Source organism: Lates calcarifer, unplaced genomic scaffold, assembly GCF_001640805.2.
Source record: "Lates calcarifer isolate ASB-BC8 unplaced genomic scaffold, TLL_Latcal_v3 _unitig_5775_quiver_708, whole genome shotgun sequence".
NCBI classification, from domain to species: Eukaryota; Metazoa; Chordata; class Actinopteri; family Centropomidae; genus Lates; species Lates calcarifer.
In genome coordinates, this window is record NW_026117717.1 from 99,978 (window position 1) to 122,669 (window position 22,692).

At 42.2% G+C, this 22,692-nt stretch overlaps 2 protein-coding genes across 6 annotated transcripts in view; one reads left to right on the forward strand and one right to left on the reverse strand.

The window, feature by feature from the left end:
• On the forward strand, positions 1 to 19,104 carry acbd4 (acyl-CoA binding domain containing 4). Of its 5 annotated transcripts, none has more exons than XR_007812402.1 (13): positions 1 to 107; positions 1,065 to 1,193; positions 1,353 to 1,473; positions 2,597 to 2,681; positions 3,332 to 3,452; positions 4,059 to 4,217; positions 5,447 to 5,544; positions 5,758 to 5,944; positions 6,043 to 6,257; positions 12,893 to 12,952; positions 13,175 to 13,304; positions 15,864 to 15,931; positions 18,955 to 19,104. XR_007812402.1 is itself a non-coding variant. In XM_018666468.2 (12 exons), exons 2-11 carry the CDS (start codon positions 1,103 to 1,105, stop codon positions 13,301 to 13,303), a joined length of 1,266 nt encoding a protein of 421 aa, XP_018521984.1. In that variant the 5' UTR covers positions 1 to 107; positions 1,065 to 1,102; the 3' UTR covers position 13,304; positions 15,864 to 16,779. The 5 variants fall into 5 exon arrangements, 3 of the variants coding, with proteins under 3 accessions (XP_018521984.1, XP_018521985.1, XP_018521983.1); XR_007812401.1 differs by lacking the exon at positions 18,955 to 19,104 and adding an exon at positions 16,335 to 16,779; XM_018666468.2 differs by lacking the exon at positions 18,955 to 19,104 and having other exon boundaries at positions 15,864 to 16,779.
• Positions 17,252 to 22,692, reverse strand: part of LOC108876758 (rho GTPase-activating protein 23-like) — a 24,931-nt gene continuing 19,490 nt past the window's right edge. The window contains 5 exon segments of the mRNA XM_051069057.1: positions 17,252 to 19,908; positions 20,000 to 20,031; positions 20,702 to 20,795; positions 22,278 to 22,322; positions 22,417 to 22,542. Coding sequence (XP_050925014.1) covers positions 18,901 to 19,908; positions 20,000 to 20,031; positions 20,702 to 20,795; positions 22,278 to 22,322; positions 22,417 to 22,542 — 1,305 coding nt within the window. The 3' untranslated portion in view covers positions 17,252 to 18,900.

Genomic DNA, 22,692 nt, shown 5'->3' on the forward strand with positions numbered 1-22,692 from the left:
TGATCGAGTGGGTGTGGTCTTGTACGTGTCATTTGACATGATACGGAAGAGGCACTACACATTTAGGAGCAACCGGAGAGGATAGGTCAGCCCCGGTACAGTTAGAGGTTCGTAGATAAACTGTATCGTCGGAGTAGAGCCAAAAACAGGGGGCAGCTCAGTGTGTGCTCCTGTCAGCGGGCAGTGAGGGGTCTTTGGGTTGGGCACATGCTGCCTCTCATAGCAGGTGGCGGACCCCACACACACTGAAGACAGGTTAGCAAGCTAGTTAGCTAGCTCAGCTAGCTCCCGTTTGCTGCATTTCGCTGTCTCGTTTCTTGGTATTATCAAATAGAAAATAAATTTAGCGATAGGATGTTTGTGGGTATGAATATGCAGCATTATATTGTGTTTTCTGTGTCTACTGTCAGTTCATTAGACAGCAGGACTGTAGTTAGTGAGAGAACTTAGACTGTAAGGCCCTGTGAGCTGTGGACCAGCCTGATCCCTAGACCCTCCTGAACTGAAACACACAGTGTTGGACGGTGTGAGCACTGTCTCACTGTGCCTATACAACACCGTCCTCTGTTGTATTTACATGTTTTATTTGATTGTGATCTCTGAAAAAGTATATCTGCATGTGGTGGGTCAGACTACTGCTTGGTGACCAGTGAACACTACGGGTACCAGAGGAGGGCTGTGTGGACATTTCCCTTAAAGTACATTAAGATCATTCCTAAAAAATCAAAAGATTATTACACAGCTGTTGGTGCTTTTAACAGGCTGTCCTCAAGACAGTGTGTGGTGTGTGTGGTGTGGGGTGGTGGGGGGTGGGGGGTGTCATCAGGTGGTTCAGTGACAACTTGAAGTAATAGCTACCAAATCTAGACTTTAAAGGCAAGAATACTTGAGCAATAAGTTATTTTGGTGTTGCACATTTTAATAAGTTTGTATTAGTTTATAGAGATCCAGTTTCACTGAAACATTAAAGACAAACTGTAGATACTGTTGATAGCCAGGTTTAGAAAGCAGCAGGATCTTCATGTGACTTTCCTCTCTGTGTCTGTATTTGTGCGCTCTTTCAGCTCCATCTGTTTCCATCCTGGTACATTTAAGGAGTGTCATGCCAGTCCCAGCGATGGCAGAGCCTGTGGTTGATCACCAGAAACGCTTTCAGGCTGCTGTGGATGTCATCCATAACCTCCCCAAAAATGGTACATAGCATTTTACAGCAGTGACGTTTTGGCACACAATGTGACCAAGGGTTTGTTTCTTGGTTAGACTGTAGAGAAGATCCACTAAACTCTGTCTTTGTAAGATTGAACTGTGTAACTTAGTGTAAGTTAACTTGATGCATGTGTGTTATCTGACAGGCTCCTACCGGCCATCCTATGAGGTGATGCTGCGTTTCTACAGTCTGTACAAACAGGCAATGTGTGGACCCTGTACAGTGCCCCGACCTGGTTTCTGGGACCCAGTGGGTCGCTACAAATGGTGTGTATGAGTGTGTGCTTGTAAATCACTCTACACTTAACAGTTAGGTTACTGTTTTATTCGCAGACACACTAGGTATTCAGTTGCTCTAATAAGTGGTCTTCAGTTTACAGTTTATACTGTCTGTCATATAACCATTCAGAAATCTAACCTTTAAGTTTGCTAGATTTTGCATGGACTTTGGTGTGAGGTTCATGTGTCAGGACATCATGTCAGCATCATTAAGGACTCTTCTTTAAAGTTTGCAGCAAAGATCACTTGGTTCTTAAGGAACAGCAAAATAGGTTTTGTATTCTGAGCTAAGAGCTGAGTGTATGATACAGAAACAGATGTGAAGGGTATGAATTTAAGCTAATGATGAGTGTCAGTGTTTGAGTTTTTATTTTGAGAAGGAGAGCCAGTTTTGAAGCTGATTGCAGCAGGCTGTCTCTAATTGTTTTAAATTATCTTCACCACTTCAACCCCCTCACAACTCCCCCCAACTCGCCTGCACCCTCGTGGGGGGGTGTGCCTCACAGTTGGAGAACCTCTGATTTAGAGCATCATCTAACATGATCAGTAGAAGGGAAGTGTAAGGATCTGTCTGCTTTAGCTCAGTGGAGGACTGTGATTGATGAGTGAAATTCAGAAAAGGGATATCAGGGAACCCTCCGAGGGTTTGATCAGACTGAGGCAGACAGTGAGGTCAGGATGTGAGAGGAAACACTCACCACTACACTGCAGATCAGACCCTAGGGACATTACAGGTAACTACACATTAATTACACATTTTGGTATGGTCTTTGTATCACTATGTGCTGTGCTGTCAATGTTTCCCTCACTTCCCTGTGTTTTTGTGTGATGTCGTCTTGGCAGGAACATTTATTTGTTCACCCTGAAAAGGTAGAAACGTGACATCAGGACAACATGTATAAATATGGAAGAACATCAAAGTGCCAATTTCATTCAAAAGGCATGTTCAGCAAACTGATTTTTCATTAAAAAGCCAATGGCTGAAAATTCAAATAGCATATAACAGTAGTAGAATATGTTACACAGCCAAAAGTACAGTGGTTTAATGATGCTGATAATGTTGTGTAATGACAGACCACCGTTTGACTGGTTGCACTTGTGTATGTGTTAGGGATGCCTGGAGCCGCCTGGGACAGATGAGCAGTGAGAGCGCCATGACAGCGTATGTGGACGAGATGAAGAAAGTAGCTCAGGAGGTACATGACAGATTTATTTCAGTCCAGCATCGTAAGTAACAGTAGACCCTGAAGTAAAAACTGAGACAAAGAGCAGGAGATCAGATGGAAAAGTTGACAGTCTGTGTTAGTTTATCATGTTAGGGTGTTAGAGGTGTCAGGAGAGGAGGTGCTCTCAGAAGAGAGGAGTCCTCAGAGATTGTTGAAGACACAGATTTGGGAACTCTTTCCAGTATCAGGGAACCACAAACCAGAGCAGTCCAGACTGAGAAAGCCATGATGCAGGGATTGGTGATCAGGGTTTTCCATTAGTGTGTACAATGTCTAGCTGGATGAGAAAAGTAGCAGGGTGGGGTTGACGATGACATGAATTAGTGTGGGATGTTTTCATTGCTTTATCTCTAGGTCAGGATTCCTTCAGTGTTCATAGTTCAGGAGGTTTTCACCAGGAGCTGAATTATCCACAGAGGTCTAACCCTCTCCAAAGCACACAGACCTGCTGATTAAAACCAGTAGAAATACTGAATAAAGCAGTGTACATCAGAGTTTCTCCATGGGCTGACGGGAGAGGCTGATATTTCTCATGTTGTATAGTCTGAAGAGACACGGCCAGATGAACACAGACGCACTGTAATTAGCAGTCATCAATAAAGGTTTCCACTGATCTGCAGGTCATTGACACTATGCCCATGAATGAGAAGACTGCCTCTCTCTTCCACCACTTCGAGCCTCTCTACCTGGTGATTGATGATATGCCGCGACCTCCGGGGTCACTGCTCATACTCAGAGAAGGTCAGTGACCAGCCTTTAACCAGACCCTAACCCAGCCGCTCGAGGGGGCACTGATGTCTGTGCTCTCCACCTCTGATCAGCAGATTACCTGTGGGGAGCCTCAACACTAATGCATTCCACATACATCAGTGTTATTTTTGATTTTCTTCTAGCAGGGAGGAGCAGGCTTTATACTCTGTCTGAACTGCATGAATGGTCCGATAGCTTCTGAATCCTTCTCCCACACCTCTCAGATGGTCGACTAGGTGTCTGTTTCTGACCTTTCTGAAACAGATAAGCCAACATTCACACCCACTTCTCACCATCACTGGCCGGCTGCGTATAGGTAGCCAGCGAGTGAGCTTCACTCTTTTGCTGTGTTTTTTCTTTTTGTTACACAACTGTTTCATTTCTCTTGAGAGGAACTAAGTGCAATATTTTGAATATCTCTGGGATTAGATTGTCTGTTTTCTCATTATTAAAATTTAAAATGAAGTGACATCTGTCTCAAACAGTCAGTCAAGGTTTTACTAACCTGCGGTGAGTGTCTGTTCAGTTTCCATTGCCGAAATGTATGGATGATGATTAGTGTGAATATCACAGAGGAGTGTGTGTCTGTTACTGCAGGTCTTAAAGGCAGTGAGCATGCTGGCAGGCCAACAGACATCAAGAGTGAGGATGAAGAGCAGGAGGGCCAAGACAAAGATTATTGTCTTCCAGAAGATCCAGATCAGGAGTTCAGCCTGGCTGAGGTTATAGACCTCATGCCCACCACCATCCCTAATGGTATGTAACGAGTTCAGCTCCTCTTCACATCTCTCATCTTGTCTGAGATTGTGCCTACTCCAAGCTGTCCATGTTTTAAAATGCACATGTTGGTGTTTCCTGGTGGATTTTGTAAAGATTACTGCCAACATGTACCGTAATTTCCGGACTATAAGCCGCTACTTTTTTCACACGCTTTGAAACTTGCGGCTTAAACAATGATGCGGCTAATTTATAGATTTTTACGGGCTAACGAGCTTCATGCCGCAAAAAACGTTTAGACACCTGCAGCTTATAGACAAGTGCGGCCTGTATATGTACTTTTTTCTCTTTTTTTTTGCTTTTTAAGTTTAGTGGGTGTGGCTTATGGTCAGGTGCGCTCAATAGTCCAGAAATGACAGTAGTTAGAAGTGAAACAGGCAGAAGATTTAATGGATTTAATGATTGTGACTGTATTCATCAGTGAAGTTGTTCTCGTTTACAGTATCTTTTTGTTGTCAGAAAGTGAAACAGGTGTGAAGGGAGTGTTCAGGCAGGTAGAGTCTTAAGCTGGTGGGGGCAGCATTTAATGTGAGTGTTTGTGAAACAGGTAACTGGTAATCTGGCACTGATAAAATGGTGAAGTTTAGGTTGGTTACCCACGTAACCACAGCAGGTGGAGGGGTTAGTTGAGGTGGACCTCATACAGGAGAGAGACAGAGAGACTCTGGCTCTCTGCTGTGGTCTTTGGTTCAGAGGCGGGGTTGGTTTGGAGAGATGGACCTCAGGACTGACGTGGCTCAGGCCTGAGAGGCCACATCAAGTCTTTGCTGTTTGACTACTCCATCTCCAGTTCTTCAGGTCAGAATCAGAGGCAGCATGTAGGCTTGTGTGGAGAAAACAGAAGAGAAGCCCGAGAGCATCACAGAGTAGACAAACAGGGACCTTGGCATGAACCTCTGTCACAGATGTTCCTGTATTTAAACTTGGACATACAGTCAGACGGCAGATTAAAGGAAAACCAACTTAAATCGTCTCAGTAAGGTGTTGGACTGCCGTGCGCCACCAGAACACGGCAGAGTCTCTGAACTCTACTGAAGTGAGGAAGTTAGAGTTGTCTTTCAGGTGGAGCAGGGAGAAGCAGTCACAGCCATATGAGCTGCTGTTAAGTGTACAGATCCTACAGTGATCCTATTTCCAGATAGATGACACTGTGAAATCTAACCAGTGCACATGTGAATCTCTCACATTCCACATGTTTGCTGCCACAGACTCTGGAGTGAGTGAGGGCTTAGTGTTGACCAGTGACTCAGAGAGCGAGATCTTCTGTGATTCTGTGGATTCTGTGGAGCAGCTCTGTCATATCAAGGTAGGACTCACTACTCACTCACATCCTCAAAAGGCTGGATGTAGCACTGGAGACACTGGTAACATACAGAGCAGGTTAACTCTACAGCAAGATATCAGACAGCACAATAACTATTTCAGTGAACAGGAAGTTAAAAGCAAAGAATGAAAAGTGTAATGGAGAGTTTCAGTACATGCAAATTAGACTATTTCAAAGATCAATTTCTGTTCACAGATTCCAGTAGTCAAGTCCAATGGTTTTCAGAATGGCCACATGTCCTCTGAGTCATCTCTCCATCTGGAGGCCCGACAGGTAGGAGCAGGTCAAGGTGGAGAGGGAGCTGAGGATGGGAAAGGTCAGGGTCCAGTCAGCAGGAGGAGAGACGGCCGGCGGGAAGGTTCCTACCACAGCTGGAGAGAACGTAAGCTGCTACCACCACAACCTCCAGCAGAGCTTCATTTCACACAACATACACCTCCACACTCAGCTCATAGGTCAGGACTGTACTGTTCTCTGCAGGTGGTGTTCCTCAGGGCAGCCCAAGGTGGGGGGCCCCAGGTAGTGGTGGTGGTGGGGCCGGGAGAGGAGGAGGGGACGGTTCTGAAGGAGCACCAGAGAGGCTCCATGACACCCAGCTGCAGCAGCAGATCATCGTAGCCCTACAGAGGCTCAGAGAGGACATGAGGAGTGTGATGGACAGGCTGGAGGTGGTGGAGAGGCTTGCTGCCACACATGTAAGCACTTATATGATTAGTCTGTGCTGATACAAAAATGGTGAATTTCATGTGTAGTAGTAATGTAGAAGATCAATTTTTACCTCTGCTATATTAAAGCGTTATTGTAGAAACTAAAAGTTCAGCTCGCCTGCGTAAACATGGATTTTGCCTTTAAACTTCAAAAGACTAGCAAATGTTAGTGTAAGTGTTCACTTGAAAGAGCTCAGAGCTGCAGAACTGAAACTGAACTAAGTAATGGGTGTTAATCAGCAGAACTATTGTCCTCCTGCAGATACACTGTGGTATGTTTGATGCAGTCAGACACTGAGGCTGAAATTCACTATCAGTTGATTTTTGCTGTTGTGTTTTAGTTGATGTTTGAGTAGAAGAGTGCAGAGGTAAAAAGGGAGATTGAAAATGTCAGAAAAGCATGATGCCTGTGTCAACAACATCAGCATCAGCCTGTATGCTTCTGTCAACAAATCCCAGTAAAACCCAAACCAACAGACTTCCAGGTTTGGACATGGAGTGGTAGGCTGCGTGGCATCAGAGCTCTCGATAGTCAAGTGTAAAACTCCCTGAAAACTCGAATAACTAAAGCTAGAAATCACACCGACTGTAATGTGACCCGGGGAAAAGCTGGAATGGGAAGGAAAACTTGACTCGTTCAGACTAAAAACACGATGACAGACGAAATAGAGGAACCGCTAGCTAACCGTGAAATGGAGGAAGACGGCGGCCATGACACAACACACCTCACTGCAAATGAGGCGGACATGAGGTCAGATCTTGAAATTATCAGCAAGGAGATAAGGGATTTAAAAACAGAAATAAAAGATGCCCTTCGCTCATTTGGTGAAACGCCGAGGAGCAACGTGAAAAAAGACTTAAAGTGATTTCAAACAGGATATAAACCAACAACTTGCTAAAGTCGCCACTGGGCAGCAACTACAGAGCGGCAAGATCAACGAGGCTGAGTCGCGGATTGAAAAGCTGGAACATTGGGCACAGGAGGCTAACAACGCTCTTATCACCTCACTGCGAGAACAAAAAGCCCTGCAAGATAAGTTAACTGATCTGGAATCCAGATCGAGGAGAAATAATCTCTGTATCTACGGAGTTACAGAGGGAGCAGAGGGCGAGTCTGCGGCCAAGTTTGTTCAAGACCTGTTCAGACGTGAACTCCAAAGAGCGCATCAGTCACTTGCACAGAAACCTGCAGACGGAGCCCAGCCGAGACCCATCATTGTGGACTATCTGGAATTCTCTACTAAAGAGAGAGTCCTGAGAGAGGCATGGAGAAAGAAAATACGGCTGGAGAATAAAGTCCTGTCATTCGATCACGATTACGCGACAGAGGTTGTGCAAAAGAGAAAGGAGTATAACACTGCTAAAAGAATCTTGAAGGAGAAAGGCGTCCGGTTCCAGACGCCATTCACCAGGATGAGGATCCATTGGGAGACGGGAACTCGAGTCTACAACAGCGCTGGGGAGGTTAAGCAGGAACCGGAGAGACGCGGACTTGCAGAGAAGACACCGGCGACTGCGGCGGCGGCCGGGCTGGAGTCACGGCTCCGCTCAGCAATGGAGTGGCAGCGCAATGAGAGATCCCGGAGGAGCTACTCAACAGCAGCTGCACGAGCCAAGGAAAAGCTGCAGGAGTTCCGAGGATTCTTTGACTAAAGATCAGTGATTATATATAATGAAGGAAAACCGGTAGGAATGTTCTGATATAACCTGTGTTTTTAGTTGGCAGAATAATGGTTACACTGCTATTCCTATGCTAAAAGAAAAGCGACTGTCGGAGGTCTGGGTTACTTAATTTTCTTTTCTAAGTTCTTACGTTGGACTCATTTAGAATGACTATAACCCTCACCGTAGGTCCTGTCATTTCTAAGTTAGGCCCCTCTTTATCTAAGGGGGTTTTCCCTAGATCCACCAACGGGATCAGATCGTGGGAGAACGGAAAGTTCCTCAACTGTTTGGAAGTTCACCTGTTATATCTGATCTGTTTGTTCCATGCCACCGTTTTGGCATTGTTATTGGGGCTACTGATGTTTTTTTTTGTCTTTATTCTTATAAGTGATGCGGAGTAACAACGTGAGAATAGCATCCTTAAATGTGAATGGCTTAAACAATGTAATTAAAAGAGGAAAAGTAATGGCAAAAATTAGGAAAGAAAAAATTCAAGTGATATATTTACAAGAAACACATCTAACTCAGGAAGAACATGATAAACTGAGGAAATTTGGATGTAAAAATACCTTTTTCAGTTCATTTAAGAAAGGTCCTAAGAGAGGAGTCGCCATATTAATTTCCAACTCTGTCAATTTTGAACTCATCAAAGAAATAAATGACAAAGAAGGGAGATATGTAATAGCAAAAGGGAAACTGGATAATAATTTAGTTACTTTGGTCAATGTCTATGTGCCACCAAACTCTGATAGAACGTTTTTGAAATTACTGTTTGAGATCATAGCCCAGGAAAATGAAGGAATTCTAATATGTGTCTGGGATTTCAATATGATTTTGAATGCTAAACTGGAGCACAGCTAATAACAAGAGAACTAAGACTCATCTATCGAAACTTGTCAGCACCTCTTTAGCTGAATTGGTGATGTTCGATCTCTGGAGAGCGCTCCATCCGTTAGAGAAGGACTACACGCATTATTCTGCTCCACACTCAGTGTACTTCAGAATAGACTATTTTTTTATGAACACAATAGACAGATATAGAGTAGAAGAATGTAAAATAGGGGTAACTGATTTATCTGATCACAGTATTACCTACCTCAATATCCACCTAACTAGGAGAAATAAAAATACACTATGGAGATTAAATGTCGGTATGCTGAATAACCAGAAAACAAAGGAGGAGGTTAAGAAAGAAATTAAATGCTGCATAGAGGACAACTTAGACAGCCCAGTGGATCCTACCATATTTTGGGACACACTGTAATAAGAGGGAGATTAATAGCGCGGGCAGCTTACCAAAAAAAGATTAGAGAGGAAGACTATAAGAAATTGGTTAAACAATTAATAATACTGGAACAGCAACATAAAAATAAAAATAAAAAAGATGATCCGACTTTACAACAAATAATCAATGTGAGACAGCAGATAGATGACCTCCTAAGTCAAGAGGTCGAGAAAAAACTAAGATTCACTAAACAGACCTACTATGAATCTGGATCTAAAGCAACTAAATATTTGGCAAGAAGACTTAAGGTCCAACAAACTCTTCACACAATACATAAGCTTAAAGACCCTGTAACGAAACAATTACTATTTGAGCCTGAAGAAATAGAAAGGGTTTTTAAAGATTACTATGAAAACTTGTACACTCAACCCACAACAAAAAGAGAGTGTGAAATGAAAGAATTCCTTGATTCTTTGGACTTGCCTGCTATTGGAAAAGAACAAAATAAAAAAATAATTTCCAGCATCATGAAAAAAGAACTAGATGCTGCAATTAGTAGATTAAAATCAAACAAAACACCAGGTAATGACGGATTCCCCAGTGAGTGGTATAAAACATTTAGGGAGGAATTAACCCCACTACTTCTGAATTCCTTCAATCAGACTCTGACATAGGGCAAACTGCCCCCCTCTTGGAAAGAGGCCATAATTTCAGTTATTCCAAAGTAAGGTAAAAATAAAGAACTTTGTGAATCCTATAGACCTATTTCAGTCCTAAATGTGGATTATAAGATTTTTACCTCAATAATTTCAAAAAGATTCGAAAATTTTATGTCTGACTTGATAGATGAAGATCAGTCAGGTTTTATTACAGGCAGGCAGACTCAGGATAACATCAGTCGTATTCTCCACATGATAGATCAGATCCAAAGACAGGGCCTGAGAGCAGTACTAGTGAGCCTCGATGCAGAAAAGGCCTTTGACTGTGTCAATTGGAGGTTTCTCTATCAGGTTTTGGGAAAACTAGGGATTCATAAACAAATCATACAATGTATCCAAGGCCTCTACCAAGAACCAACAGCGAGGATAAAAATTAATGGACATCTAACTGACAGATTTATGTTACAGAGAGGAACTCTTCAAGGGTGTTGTTTTAGCCCTACCTTGTTTGCTATATTTATTGAGCCGCTGGCACAATTGATCAGACAAAGTAACAACCTAAAAGGAATCCATATAAGACAGCACGAGCATCAGATAGGGCTCTTCGCTGATGATGTTATTGTGGCTCTTCAAGACCCCGATAGGACATCTCCTAATCTGGGTCTTCCTAATCTGTCGATATTAGAAGATTATGGTAAATACTCAGGCTATAAATTAAACATAGCAAAAACACAAATTCTTTCACTGAATTATCTCCCAGGCCGAGAAATCAGAGAAAAATATAAAATAAAATGGAATTCCAAAGTAATTAAATACCTGGATGTGGTAGTGGCAAAAGACCACATTAAAACATTTGAAATTAATTATAAAAACATTAACAATAATATCAAGACAGATATCGGGCAGTGGTCTGCTTTTAACATGGACTTTGAGACACGAATCGAGATAATAAAAATGAATGTGGTACCGAGACTGTTGTATCTTTTCCAATCCATCCCACAGATTATTCCAGAAACACAATTCAGACACTGGGATAAACTTATATCTAGATTTATCTGGGCCGGAAAGAGACTGAGGGTCAGGTATAAGACACTTCAACCACCAAAAGAAGAGGGGGGGCTGTCCTTGCCTAATCTGAAACAATACTTTTACGCAGCTCAAATAAAATTCCTGGTTTCTACATGCTGCCCTCTATATCAGGCAAGATGGAAAGACATAGAGGCCAAGATGGAAAGTTTCCAGATTCAGGTAATATTAGGGGACATAGGAAACAAATTGGCTCAACAAAGCAAAAATGAAATTATTAAGCAAACATTGGCTATCTGGAGCAAGATGGTAAAAGAATACAATATGGAGGGAGACATCAAATTATTAATTTGGCCTGCTCTAGATCCCAGATTCGAACCAGGAATCAGTGATGCTGGATCCAGGCGATGGTGGGACAGGGGCATCACAGCTGTATGCACAATAACTCACAGAGGGATCTTAAAAGGTTTAAGTGAGTTACTAGAAATCAAAGATTTTTTCCGTTACCTGCAAATAAGAGATTTTTACGATAAAAGAATCAAACCAACATTGTCCAGAGAGGGCAATACCGTGATAGATACTCTGACTGAAGCCTATAAAAAGAATAGGAAAATAATATCTAAAATTTATCAAGGTCTTCAGAAACAGAATGGGATCAACACAGGATACATTAAATTCAATTCAATTTTATTTATATAGCGTCATATCACAACAACAGTCATCTCAAGGCACTTTTCATATAGAGCAGGTCTAGACCACACTCTTTAAAATAGGTATTTACAGAGAGAGACCCAACAAATCCCACCATGAGCAGTACTAGGTGACAGTGGCAAGGAAAAACTTCCTTTAAGAGGCAGAAACCTCGAGCAGAACCAGACTCAGGGTGGGCGGCCATCTGCCTCGACCGGTTGGGTTAAGAAGGAGAGAGAGAGGGGGAGAGGGGGTAGAAACAGGGGTAAAGCAACATGGGAGAAAGAACTAAACATAGAAATATCAGAGGAGGAGTGGCGTTCTATGTGGCATGCACAGCATTCATCTACAAGTTCAAAGAAGTGGAGAATATTTGGCTGGAAGAACTTGATTCGTGTTTTTTCATTTCACCTCCTATAAAAAGCAAATTCTCTCAATCACAAGAACAGTGCTGGAGGCAGTGCGGGAACATGAACGCAGACCATTCCCATATATTTTGGCTATGCCCAAAAATTCAAACCTTTTGGGGTCATGTATGTACTACTGTGGCAAAGATCTTGGGATGCACAGTTCCTAACAATGTGATGGTCCTCTATTTCTGTGTTTTAAATGAAAATGTGGTTATTAAAAAAGACTGGTATCTGTGTGAAATACTGTTGATGGCTTGTAAAAAAGTTATAACAAAATGCTGGTATAAAATTGAGTCTCCAAGCATTAACCAATGGATTGACAAAGTGAAGGAAATGTGTTTAATGGAAAAGATGACTTTCTCTCCGATCTAGAGGAGCAACCTTTTCCAGAAAATGGGATAAATGGACTGCTTTTATCAAAACAACTGAGAACACTACACACTAACAAGTAAAGACACTGTACATTATATATAGGTCTTTCAACTGAGGAGCCCCCATGTTTCCATCTGTGTTTTTGTTTTATTTTCTTGACAGTCTGTTGTCTACTTGTTTTCTCCTAGTCTGACAAAACTAAAAAAAAAAACCCAAACCAACAGTATGTTTGTCTGTTTCTCTCTGTTCTGTCTGTGGATCTCAGCTTTAATCCCACTGGTTCCTCCTGAACATATGAATCTTTCATTTCAATTTCATTTAAAAAAGCCCATTCATTTCTAAAACAGCTGCTGACTGTAGTTTCTAATCATCGTCACTCAAACAGGAGGAAATGGGTCATTAGTTGGGGACTATTGTCAGTGGTGGATTAATCCACATTTGGTGCTCTGTATTTGGGGCAGCAGGACGGTGTGAGGGGGCCTGAGTGGAAAAAAAACATGCATCAGACTTTATTGTTAGGAGGAACCTTAAGCTACCCTCAGTGCTCTGAGCTCACTGCTGCTCTTTGTGTGACAGGCTCAGGGGTCAGAGTGGAGACCTTGTCTGCAGTGTGCAGCCACAGCTTCACAGCGACAGGTAAGAGAGAAGAAACATTCAGATTTGTTTTTGTTCTGCAGGTGCTGGTGTTGAAACAATGATCTTCAAACTGATTGTGTCAGATGTGGTTAAAAGCTCTTGAAATAGAAAGTGAAAGCTTGAATCTATTTTTTTGCAGGTTGGTCTGTTGTCAGATGTTTTTGAACTGTAGAATAAATGGAAGCTGTACACTGTGAATGAGCAGGTTGTTCTGTCTGTCAGGAGGAGAGCTGGTGGCCATTTGACGTGTCCAGTCAGACCATCCTCCTCTTCCTGCTATGGCCATTTGTCGCTCAGGGTCTGGTTTACCTGGTGAGGAAAGCCCAGAGGAGAAGTCGCATACCTTTGTGAAGTGAGTTTGAGAAAACACAGTGATTATCACTGCAACAAGTCACATTTCTACAGCATAAAGGACTGATTCTAATATGAAGTCACGAAGGTGTCCTCCACCCTTGTTCTGTGTGCTGGGAGGAGGGAGGGAACTCCGTCTGAAGACAAATGTATGTGACTCTCAGGATCCAGAAACCCTCTCAATCACTACAGCAAATTCATCTTTATTTACATGATTGAAGTGGAGTCATCAGTTGACACGTGTTGGACAGCAGGAGTCAGAGAATGTCCTCATCAGAGCAGGAGAGGAGCTCTCATACTGAGGACATGTTACTGGATTATATCATTGCTTTATTTGACTTAATGAAACCTAATGTGCTTTCACCTCATTCCCTTTCTTCTGGTGTTTCACTACCATAAGCCTGATGTCTTTGGAATAAACAGAATCTTATCAGTGTCAGAAACACTGTTTTCCAGTGGAGGAAGTCGAGCTTCATGAATGTCTTAAGTGTGAATGTCATTGGAACAGAGCAGACTGTAAGCACTCAGAGGATTATGTGGCAACACTCGTCATTTCATCTGACTGCTGATCTCAGGTTGTTTGTCAGTGTCTCCTTTAATCAATCGTGGAAAGAAAACATAAGTGAACCCTTCAGGATTTTCTGTATTTCTGTATTAATTGTCCTAAAGCCTGGTCTGATCTTCATCTAAGTTACAGTAATGAACAAACACAGTCTGTTTGAACTAGTAAAACACATCATTGTGTTGCTCTGTACATTATGGATACATCATGCAAATATTCATAGTGTAGATTGGAAAAAAGTGTGTGAACCCCTCAGCTACGACATCAACAGCCAAGTGAAGTCAGGAGTTAATAAACCAGTGAAACCAGATCATAGGTGTGTGTTAGAGCTACTCTGACTTACAGAAACGCTTTAACATTTTGAGTTTGAGTTTTTCATTAGAATGATCAGCTGATGTGAACCAGCTCCGGGGGCTTACCATTAAGAACTGTTGCTTAGCATAAAACTCAAAGAGTTAACAGAGTCAGTTAGTCGCAGTCAGTCTCTGTTCAGCACTACGGTCTAAAGTTTGTCAGCCTGACTGTGTCTGAGCTGAAGCAGCTCTGTAGGAAGAACAGTCCAAATTTCCTCCTGAATGTTGTACCATGATCAATGGAGACTGGAAGAGCTGGACTGAGGTTACTGCGACCAAAGGAGGTTCAACCACTTATTAAATACAAGGGTACACTGACTTTCTCCACCTGCACTGTGAATGTGTTCAGTAAAGACATAACTGTCTGTGTTTTAACATTGTGTTTATCTGTAGTTGGACTTAGATGAAGGTCAGGTCACATTTAATGACCAGTTAATGCAGAACACCAGGTCATTCCACAGGGTTCACTGACTTTGTCTTGTTATTGTCCATCCGAGTCTTCTATTGAACATGTGTGTCCACTGCTCTGCTGCTCTATCTCGCTGACTGTTTTACTCTGACTAAACTACATTTAATCACAGAAAAATCTCTGCTGTTAACAATGATATATAAACTGAAGAATGAGCTCAAATTAAAAATCTATCTTTAATAGACATCTGTGGCAGTAACTGAGGCTTTGAACATGAAGGGCTCTACTTTCACAGCAGCTATGCTAATCTTGATGGGGGTGTTACTGCCCCCCTCCCAACAACCTTGTCTGATTTGATATGGAATGACCTGATGGTCAGAAGGCATGATGGAAAAATGTCCTTATTTTAAAAGCATATCTCCAGAAACAGTGCTGAAAGAGGATCGAAGGCAATGCAGCAGAGATTTTGGTCCCTAGTATGAATCAAGCCCTACAAAAGCTTCATCCTTCATTTCCCATAATGCAACTGGAAAGTAGGCTTTTCTGTGAGGGAAACTCCATGCCTCCAGTTCTCTCAGGCTTTCTTTCTTTCTCTTAAGACCAAGCTGAGGTAACCCTGATGACATCTGACATGATAAAGGTTGTTTTCTAAGAGTGAACATACTTCTTCCCTCAGAGGTATACAGTTGATTTTACAGCCTGAGTCCATTGAGTTCTGTGGAAGTCTGTGGAATGCTGATGGATTTCTGTCAGCAGCTAGAGCTAATATTAGTTTGTGTGGAACTTGATTTATCTCAGTGAAATGCAACAACAAAAAAACTCCTGTTAAACTGTGATGGGGTTCATGATATCAGTAGCTGATTTGGTGCAGGGGACCAGGTCCAGTCTCTCTCCACATTCAGCCCAGTATGACTGTTGTTAGACTGCAGGAAACAAATGCAATTTCATACTCATTCATGGTGTCCTGTAGATAAAGGAATACATACAAAGCCATTTCCAAAACAAATAATTTAATATATTATGTATAATATTTATATACACAGGTTAACAAGGCTTTGTACAACTGTTACAAAATTGGTCCACGCACAGTCACCCATGTACATGAAGTATATGCACTAGGGCACAAATAGAGAGAAGGACAGACTCAATCTAGATATAATGAAGACCAACATCGAGTCTGGTTGGACAACAGTAGTTGGCGTTATAGTTTGATTCAGCTCCATTTTGTTTTTTCAGACTCAAAGGTTGTGGGTAGGGAGCGAAACACTGAAAATGTGAAGAGGAAAAGCAAAAATATCATTCAGGTAAGACACTGGTTTTGGATTTAAAGAGGTTATTCACTCACTTTCATTTGCTCCCATGACAAAGCTGTCTTAATAACACTGATATGATTAATCAGCTGGAGTAACCATTCTCCATACCCAAAAACAAAGAGAATTTTGGCATGACTTCACATAGCTGCCTAAAACACCTGGTTCCTCTGATGAAACAGGTGTTGGTATCTCTGTCTCTCCAAAGACATACGCGCACACACACAGGAAAGTACAACGGGCTTGTTTTGAACACTTAGGCTTTGCATATTTTTATATACCACTGAGCCCATGCATGCATTGTATTAGTCCATGGAAGCTTTGGCGTAAAGCCTGGGTCACATGGTACAGTCTGTTCTGCTCCCATGGATCACTGACGTTCCCTGTTGATCCACAGGAGGATTTGGAAGAACTTGTAAAGGGCTGAGAAGTAAACTGATGCTGCATTAGTGCACTGTGGTACTTGCCCATGTGGACACAATCAAAGACATCATTAATGAAAACCAGTGGGGGGAGACACCATCATATGTACAGCACAGTTAGTTGGTTTTGAAAAATGTGATGGATGACTCTGGTGTTTGCTGGTGAAGGTTAGCTGGAGCAGCAGCAGCTGGACTCTGGAGCTGAATTTTAAATGTCTCTTATGGCTTTTTCCCATTTTTAACTCCTTATTTATTATCATCATTCATCAATTTGACTCTATACTTCAAGGCTTTTATTCTAAAACTGGTTTTAGAAATACATGTTAAACCCAATATGTCTAGGACTTTGACACTGTAAAACACTGAATGAACCAGTTTTCACTGGAATTGTTTCAAACAATAAACTCCCAGAGGCTTTAACACTTGTTCTTCGGGGTTTAAGATTACTTCCAGAAAATGTTTCACTCCCTGGATTTCTCACCATAAAAATGAAGAACGTAGACCATCTTTGAAGAGAAAACACAAAGCCAATCATCCATACCATGGTTTGACTCTTTTTTTTCTCCCACATTATTCTATTGCCAGTTTTATGTTGGAGTCGTTATCTGGAGAGTCTGACCATCTTCACAGAGCAGACGTGAGGAAGATGCAGCATGTTGTCACTCTGCTATCGACTGCTACTACTTTTCTTTCTAGACAGAGGATTTCTCATCTGAATGTAGTGCTGGTTGAACTGTCTGCATAGTGTTCATACACATATTTTATAAAATTTTGTAATTAAAATTTTGCTTTATTTTGTAAATGGTAAGTTGTCATATTAGCATGAAAAGGGAACGATACCACTCCTGGCGAAAAATATAAGTCATATTGCTGTAAAGACCCAGACACACCAGCATTTAAAACTGCTGAATTTTGCAACAATTTTAATTTATTTGAATGGAAATGCTGTGGATTCACTCACTGGAGTGAAATGAATCAGAAACTACTTTGCCCTTCTGACCAATAGTAATTTATCCTAATAATTCTGAGCTTTGAGGGAATGGAGGGTCAGAGCCCAGACAGTGGAAGCGGTTGGACTTTGTTAGCTGTGTTAAACTGCTCACTTTTTTCACCCTCTGCACGAGGAAAATGCTCCACAGAAAGGGAATGGATTTTCAGATGGTTATACACTGTGTGAGCATACTTCCTGTTAGCAATCAAGCTAACAGTTAATTAACAGGCTACCTAGCTCAGAGAACTACTGTAACTGAGAACTAACATGGCCCTGAATAGCCTGTTAGCTTGCGAGCTATAATAGTGCACCAACTATGTTGTGAATACACACTACATCACCAAACTTCTAGCACCATCTACTTTACCAGGACTCAGGAATGAACTTCACTGGGCCACTCTCTGGTGTGACTGTGCCTTCCTTCTAACTCAGGGGTGTCAAACTCAAGGCCCACGAGCGAGAGCGTTCAAAAAGTATGATTATTGTAAATTACAATCCTGTGCTGCTTTACAGAAGTAGACTGAATTCATCTTGATTTTGTTACCTGAATGAATGAATGAAAGCTTCTAGCCACTGGATGGCAGTGTCTCAATATCAGCAATTTCCTACAGCATTTTTTTTTATTTAGCCAGTGATGGGGTTGGGGGAAAAAAGTAAAAGCAAATACATGTTTTTGCTTAATGGAGACAAGCCGGTATGTCTTCTTTGCTATGAGGCAGTGGCAGTGCTCAACAAGGTAGAGGGACATTTTCAGTGAGGTGGAGTAGTTCGTAAGTAAAATGAAATTATCCCAGGTCAAGTTGGTCGGGCTTATTATCGATGCTGAGCCTGCCGTATGCGGTGAGAGAACTGGACTGGTTGGACTGGTGAAAGAGAAAAAAGCAAAAAAGCAACGGCCACACACCCCTGATAACTTACCTTTCAAAGCTAGTTATTAATTAAATTATCATTCAAACTAATAATAATTGAATGCAGAAGCAATTATGTGATATGAGAGAGAAGATACATTTATATAGTTTTACAGTTACAACTGGCCCTTAGAGGTCATCCATAATGCTGATGTGGCCTGGGATGAAACTGAGTTTGACACCCCTGTTCTAACATATGTGGTCCTGCAGGTGCCAGGAAATACCAGGGTCTCAGCTCCTGGTATTCAACCCTAATGATCTTTGAACAGTATAAAAGGACGGGATAATTACGTATGTAGCCGTTTTGTGAATTAAGGATTAAATGACTAGCTTCAAAAGCAGTAGAATTACTGTCTTCTTTTCAGTGTAAGTTTCACATTTTTCTAATGGTGGTGATCTCATTTTGGAATGAAACTCATCAACTGCTCACAGTGTCAAGGGATTCCTTCACTATGGGATTGCATCTCCAACGATATCACAAATCCAGTCCAATCCATTTCAACCCAATCCAATCCAATCCTGTCTTGAGACAGCAGAGATCTCCCACATACCATGACAGACACTTGGCTTTAGAAACAGTGACACAGGTGATCCAGTGTTAGATGGACAATCCTTGGTACTGCATTAGTAGATGAAACACGTTTAAACTACCACTGTATGACGACGCCATGCTCTCATCTTGTCCCGTGGTTCCAGGGCCGATCTCCTTAGGACCACAGTGGAGGATCCTGGGCTATTCTGATCTACCCATCCTGAAGAGGAAGGGGAGAGAGGGGGAGCCCTCTGGGCAAGACCAGGGATGGGATCTATTTTCTGAATTGACTTGGGGCCTACAACTGATCCCTGAGGAACCCCAACACATCCATGCTGACCTGGTGCTCCCTCAATGACTCTGATCACCTCCACCCTCTCTGTTATCCACCCTCTGACTCTGTCCTCATTCCTGCTCATCTCAAGGTCTAGATTCATAGACACAGCCCTGGTCCTCCCACCTCTGGTCTTCCTGTAGCGGACCAGCGGTGGTTGGGACCAGCCTGCCTGCTGGGTACCCTTAAAGCTACAGGCATGGTACAGACCGGGAAGCCTGGTGGGGGAGATCCAGAAAGGGACTGTGGGGCGTCCACTTGCCAGATTGTCAGGTCTAAAGTAGGAAGGTGGATTAATCACAGGTGAGGGTCTTGGGTATGTGGAGATTTGATGGTGTGAGTAGAGAAAACTGTTTGGACGTAGAGGGGTACCAGACAGGGTTGCTCTTTGACTGCCCTCCCTTTCCAATTTTTTTGTGCCATCACCTGTTTCCTCCCCAGCGTCCTTTTCAGCCTCTTCTCCTGCCACCAATGAGTCATTTCTCTTAGCCGTCTCTCCATCTTTCACCCCATTTCCTTTTCCATCCCATTTTTCTATTTTAGGAATGACATGCTCTCTCTTGTCTGCCTCCTCGTCTCCTCTGTCCTCTTTCTCTTCCCCTCCCCCTCCGTCTCCTCCCCCATAGTTGCTCGCTTTGATTGGTTCATGCTCAGAGTCCTCGTCAGCACTGCTGCCTGGCAGGTAGGTACTGAGGCATTTCTTACGTTTGCGGGTAACAGCAGAGATGATGGACTTGGGCAGGAAGTCCCTGGCGTTCATGTCTCTCTTGGAGCCCAAAGAATGCTGGAAGGTTAAAATCCCAGTCAAACAATGTTATCTCTGGACTTCGATCGATTTTCAGAATGAACGCACAGGTGAGGTATTCTGTACTTACCTTTGACTTAAGTGAATCACTGGTGGTGGAATCTATTAGAAAAGAATAACGTGAATTAGAGCCATGCCATCACTGAACAAGTGGCAGTAGTGGTCTTAGGAGAGGTACAACTGTGCGATATCTGGCTAATCACAACACACACTACCAGCACTGCATCTGTTTTCTCTGCTTTTACTTGCAGAAATTGCTTTAACATCAGCCAGGCTGAGGGGTTATGGACAGATAGAAAGAAAATGAATGGGTTAATTAATCCAAGTGCAATAGAAACACCAAACACAAAAAACACAAGGAGAAGACCTGTTCCTACCGAAGAGGCTGATCCACTGTCTCAGCTAGAGAAAACGAGTGCAGAAAGGTCCAGAAAAAAAAGAAATTGAGAAAAAGTGGGAAACATCATGAGTATGAGGCAGAAACATAACAGCTGGAGAAATCATAGAGATTCTACTGTTCCCAGTAGAACAGAACACACTGAGCTGAGTCTGACTGGACCAGACAACTGAGTTGTAGCATTAGGAATACACAGTGTGATTAGATTTATAAGCAGTTCAGTATTATGAGTTTTATTTAGCATTAGTCACCACTTCTCACTTTCCCTCTGGGGCTTAAGTGGCTGCTGGTTAATTAGAGACATAAATGAAGTCTCCCTCAGTGAACATGTGTCTCTATGAGAATGTCACACATTAGAGTTAGCCCTCTCCTCACCTGATGCCTCTCCTGGCATACCCGGCCTGCCAATGTTGGACAGCAGGTGGTCAATGTTGGGCACAGGCTGCATGTCCCGCTTATCTTCTGGGGCCTTCACACCCACCCACCCATACACACACACACACACATAAAACATACACACATCCAGAAATGCCCAAAATAAAAATACATATGAGGATATCTGAGATCAAACAGTTGTAACTAGAATCACAGACTTATGGTTGTTTGCCTCTGCCAACCAGTCATTGAAGGAAATATCTGGGGGTCACCCCCACTGTTCCTGAGTTATGGTGTCATCACTTCATCATTTTATCTACCAGACATTTGTGTTAAATGTTCTCAGTATGGAGATTTTGAATTATGGCCAAAAACATGATTTGTAAAGTCACAGTGACCTTTGACCTTTAACTGCCATATTCTGATCATTTCATCCTTCCAAGTGGAGGTTTGTGTTAGATCTAATGAAACTCCCTCCACGATATTCAGTATTGACAAATCAGACATGTTGGAGAAGTTGTGGAGGTGGGGAGGCAAATCATTACCAAATGTTTTGGAGCTGCTTTAAGATACAATTATTTTTGGAAAAGTACATGGACAATCATGCAGCATATTCTTGGACTACAGATCCCCATGACATTTACAACATTTAATTTGGCTGATCTACCAGAAGGAATAACAGGAACTGATAGATACCTTTTAAAAATGTTAACTATAGCAGCAAAAAAAAAAAAAAAACAATTACCCATAAATGGTTGCAACCAGATCCATCTATAGTAGAGAACTGGCTTAAAATCATTAAAAGAGACTCATGAGATGACTTCTCTTCTGATACTAAAAAATGATCTGCATATTGCAAGATGGACAAAATGGACAAAGAATTTCTTGGAATAAAGGACATGGTTAGTTTTTGATTTTAATTAGTCATTCATCTCTCCCTTTCTTTTTGTGCGCACTATCATGCATACAGTTGCAATCAAAATTATTCAACCCCCACTGCAAATTAGGTTTATTGTCAAAATGTACAAACTACCAACTGTTTGCAATAAACAAATCAAACAAGAACAATTTAAAAAGCTCAACACAACTAATATTATAAGTGGTTTCTCCAAATTCAACCCAAAATGCCACTTCTAATGACTGCTGCTGTCTCAAAATTATTCAACCACTTCATGACAAGCATCTTTAGTACTTAGTAGAGTACCTTTTTGCTGTTGTAACCTGCTGCAAACATGATGCATAACCAGACAGCATTCCTGGGGAATCTTAGCCCATTTCTCCTGGGCAAAAGCCTCCAGTTCACTAATATTCTTGGGTTTGCATGCTGCAACCACCTTTTTCAAATCCTACCAGAGATTTTCAGTGGGGTTCAAGTCAGGCGATGACTAGTGCCTGGCAACATTGTTGTTGTTGTACTGTTTTGTTATGTTTTTAAAAAACTGATGTAATAAAACTTAAGTGGCAAAAAAACTGACTGACGGACATATGGATAGACAGACAGACAGATGTGTGGACAGACAGAGAGCCATGTGGACAGTCTCTGCTGCAGTGTTCATGAGACACCATGACAACATACCTTCTCTTCCTTATCGAGCCCTCCATCACTGAAGAACCAGTCATACTGTTGAAGTAACAGAGCACAGTGTCAGTACACACTGTTAACACAGGACACAACACCACCAGGACCTCTGCATTAGAAAGTAGCTGCTTCTTACATGCAGGATGAGTGTCTCCACTATCTTGTAGCGGTCAGGCATGTGAGTAACCATTTCGGTCATGTTATCCTCTGACGTCCTCACCAGAGTGGGACCAAACACCAGAGCTAGGTTTCTAGGCTCCATCTGAAAACAGGATCAAAACGACGTCATGCTAACATTGGCTGCTGTGTGTTACATGACCCACTGTGTTACTCTGACAGCTCTCTCCTCATCATCCAACCACATCACTCAGTCATTTTTACACAACTGCACTGATACATTTTCTATTTATTG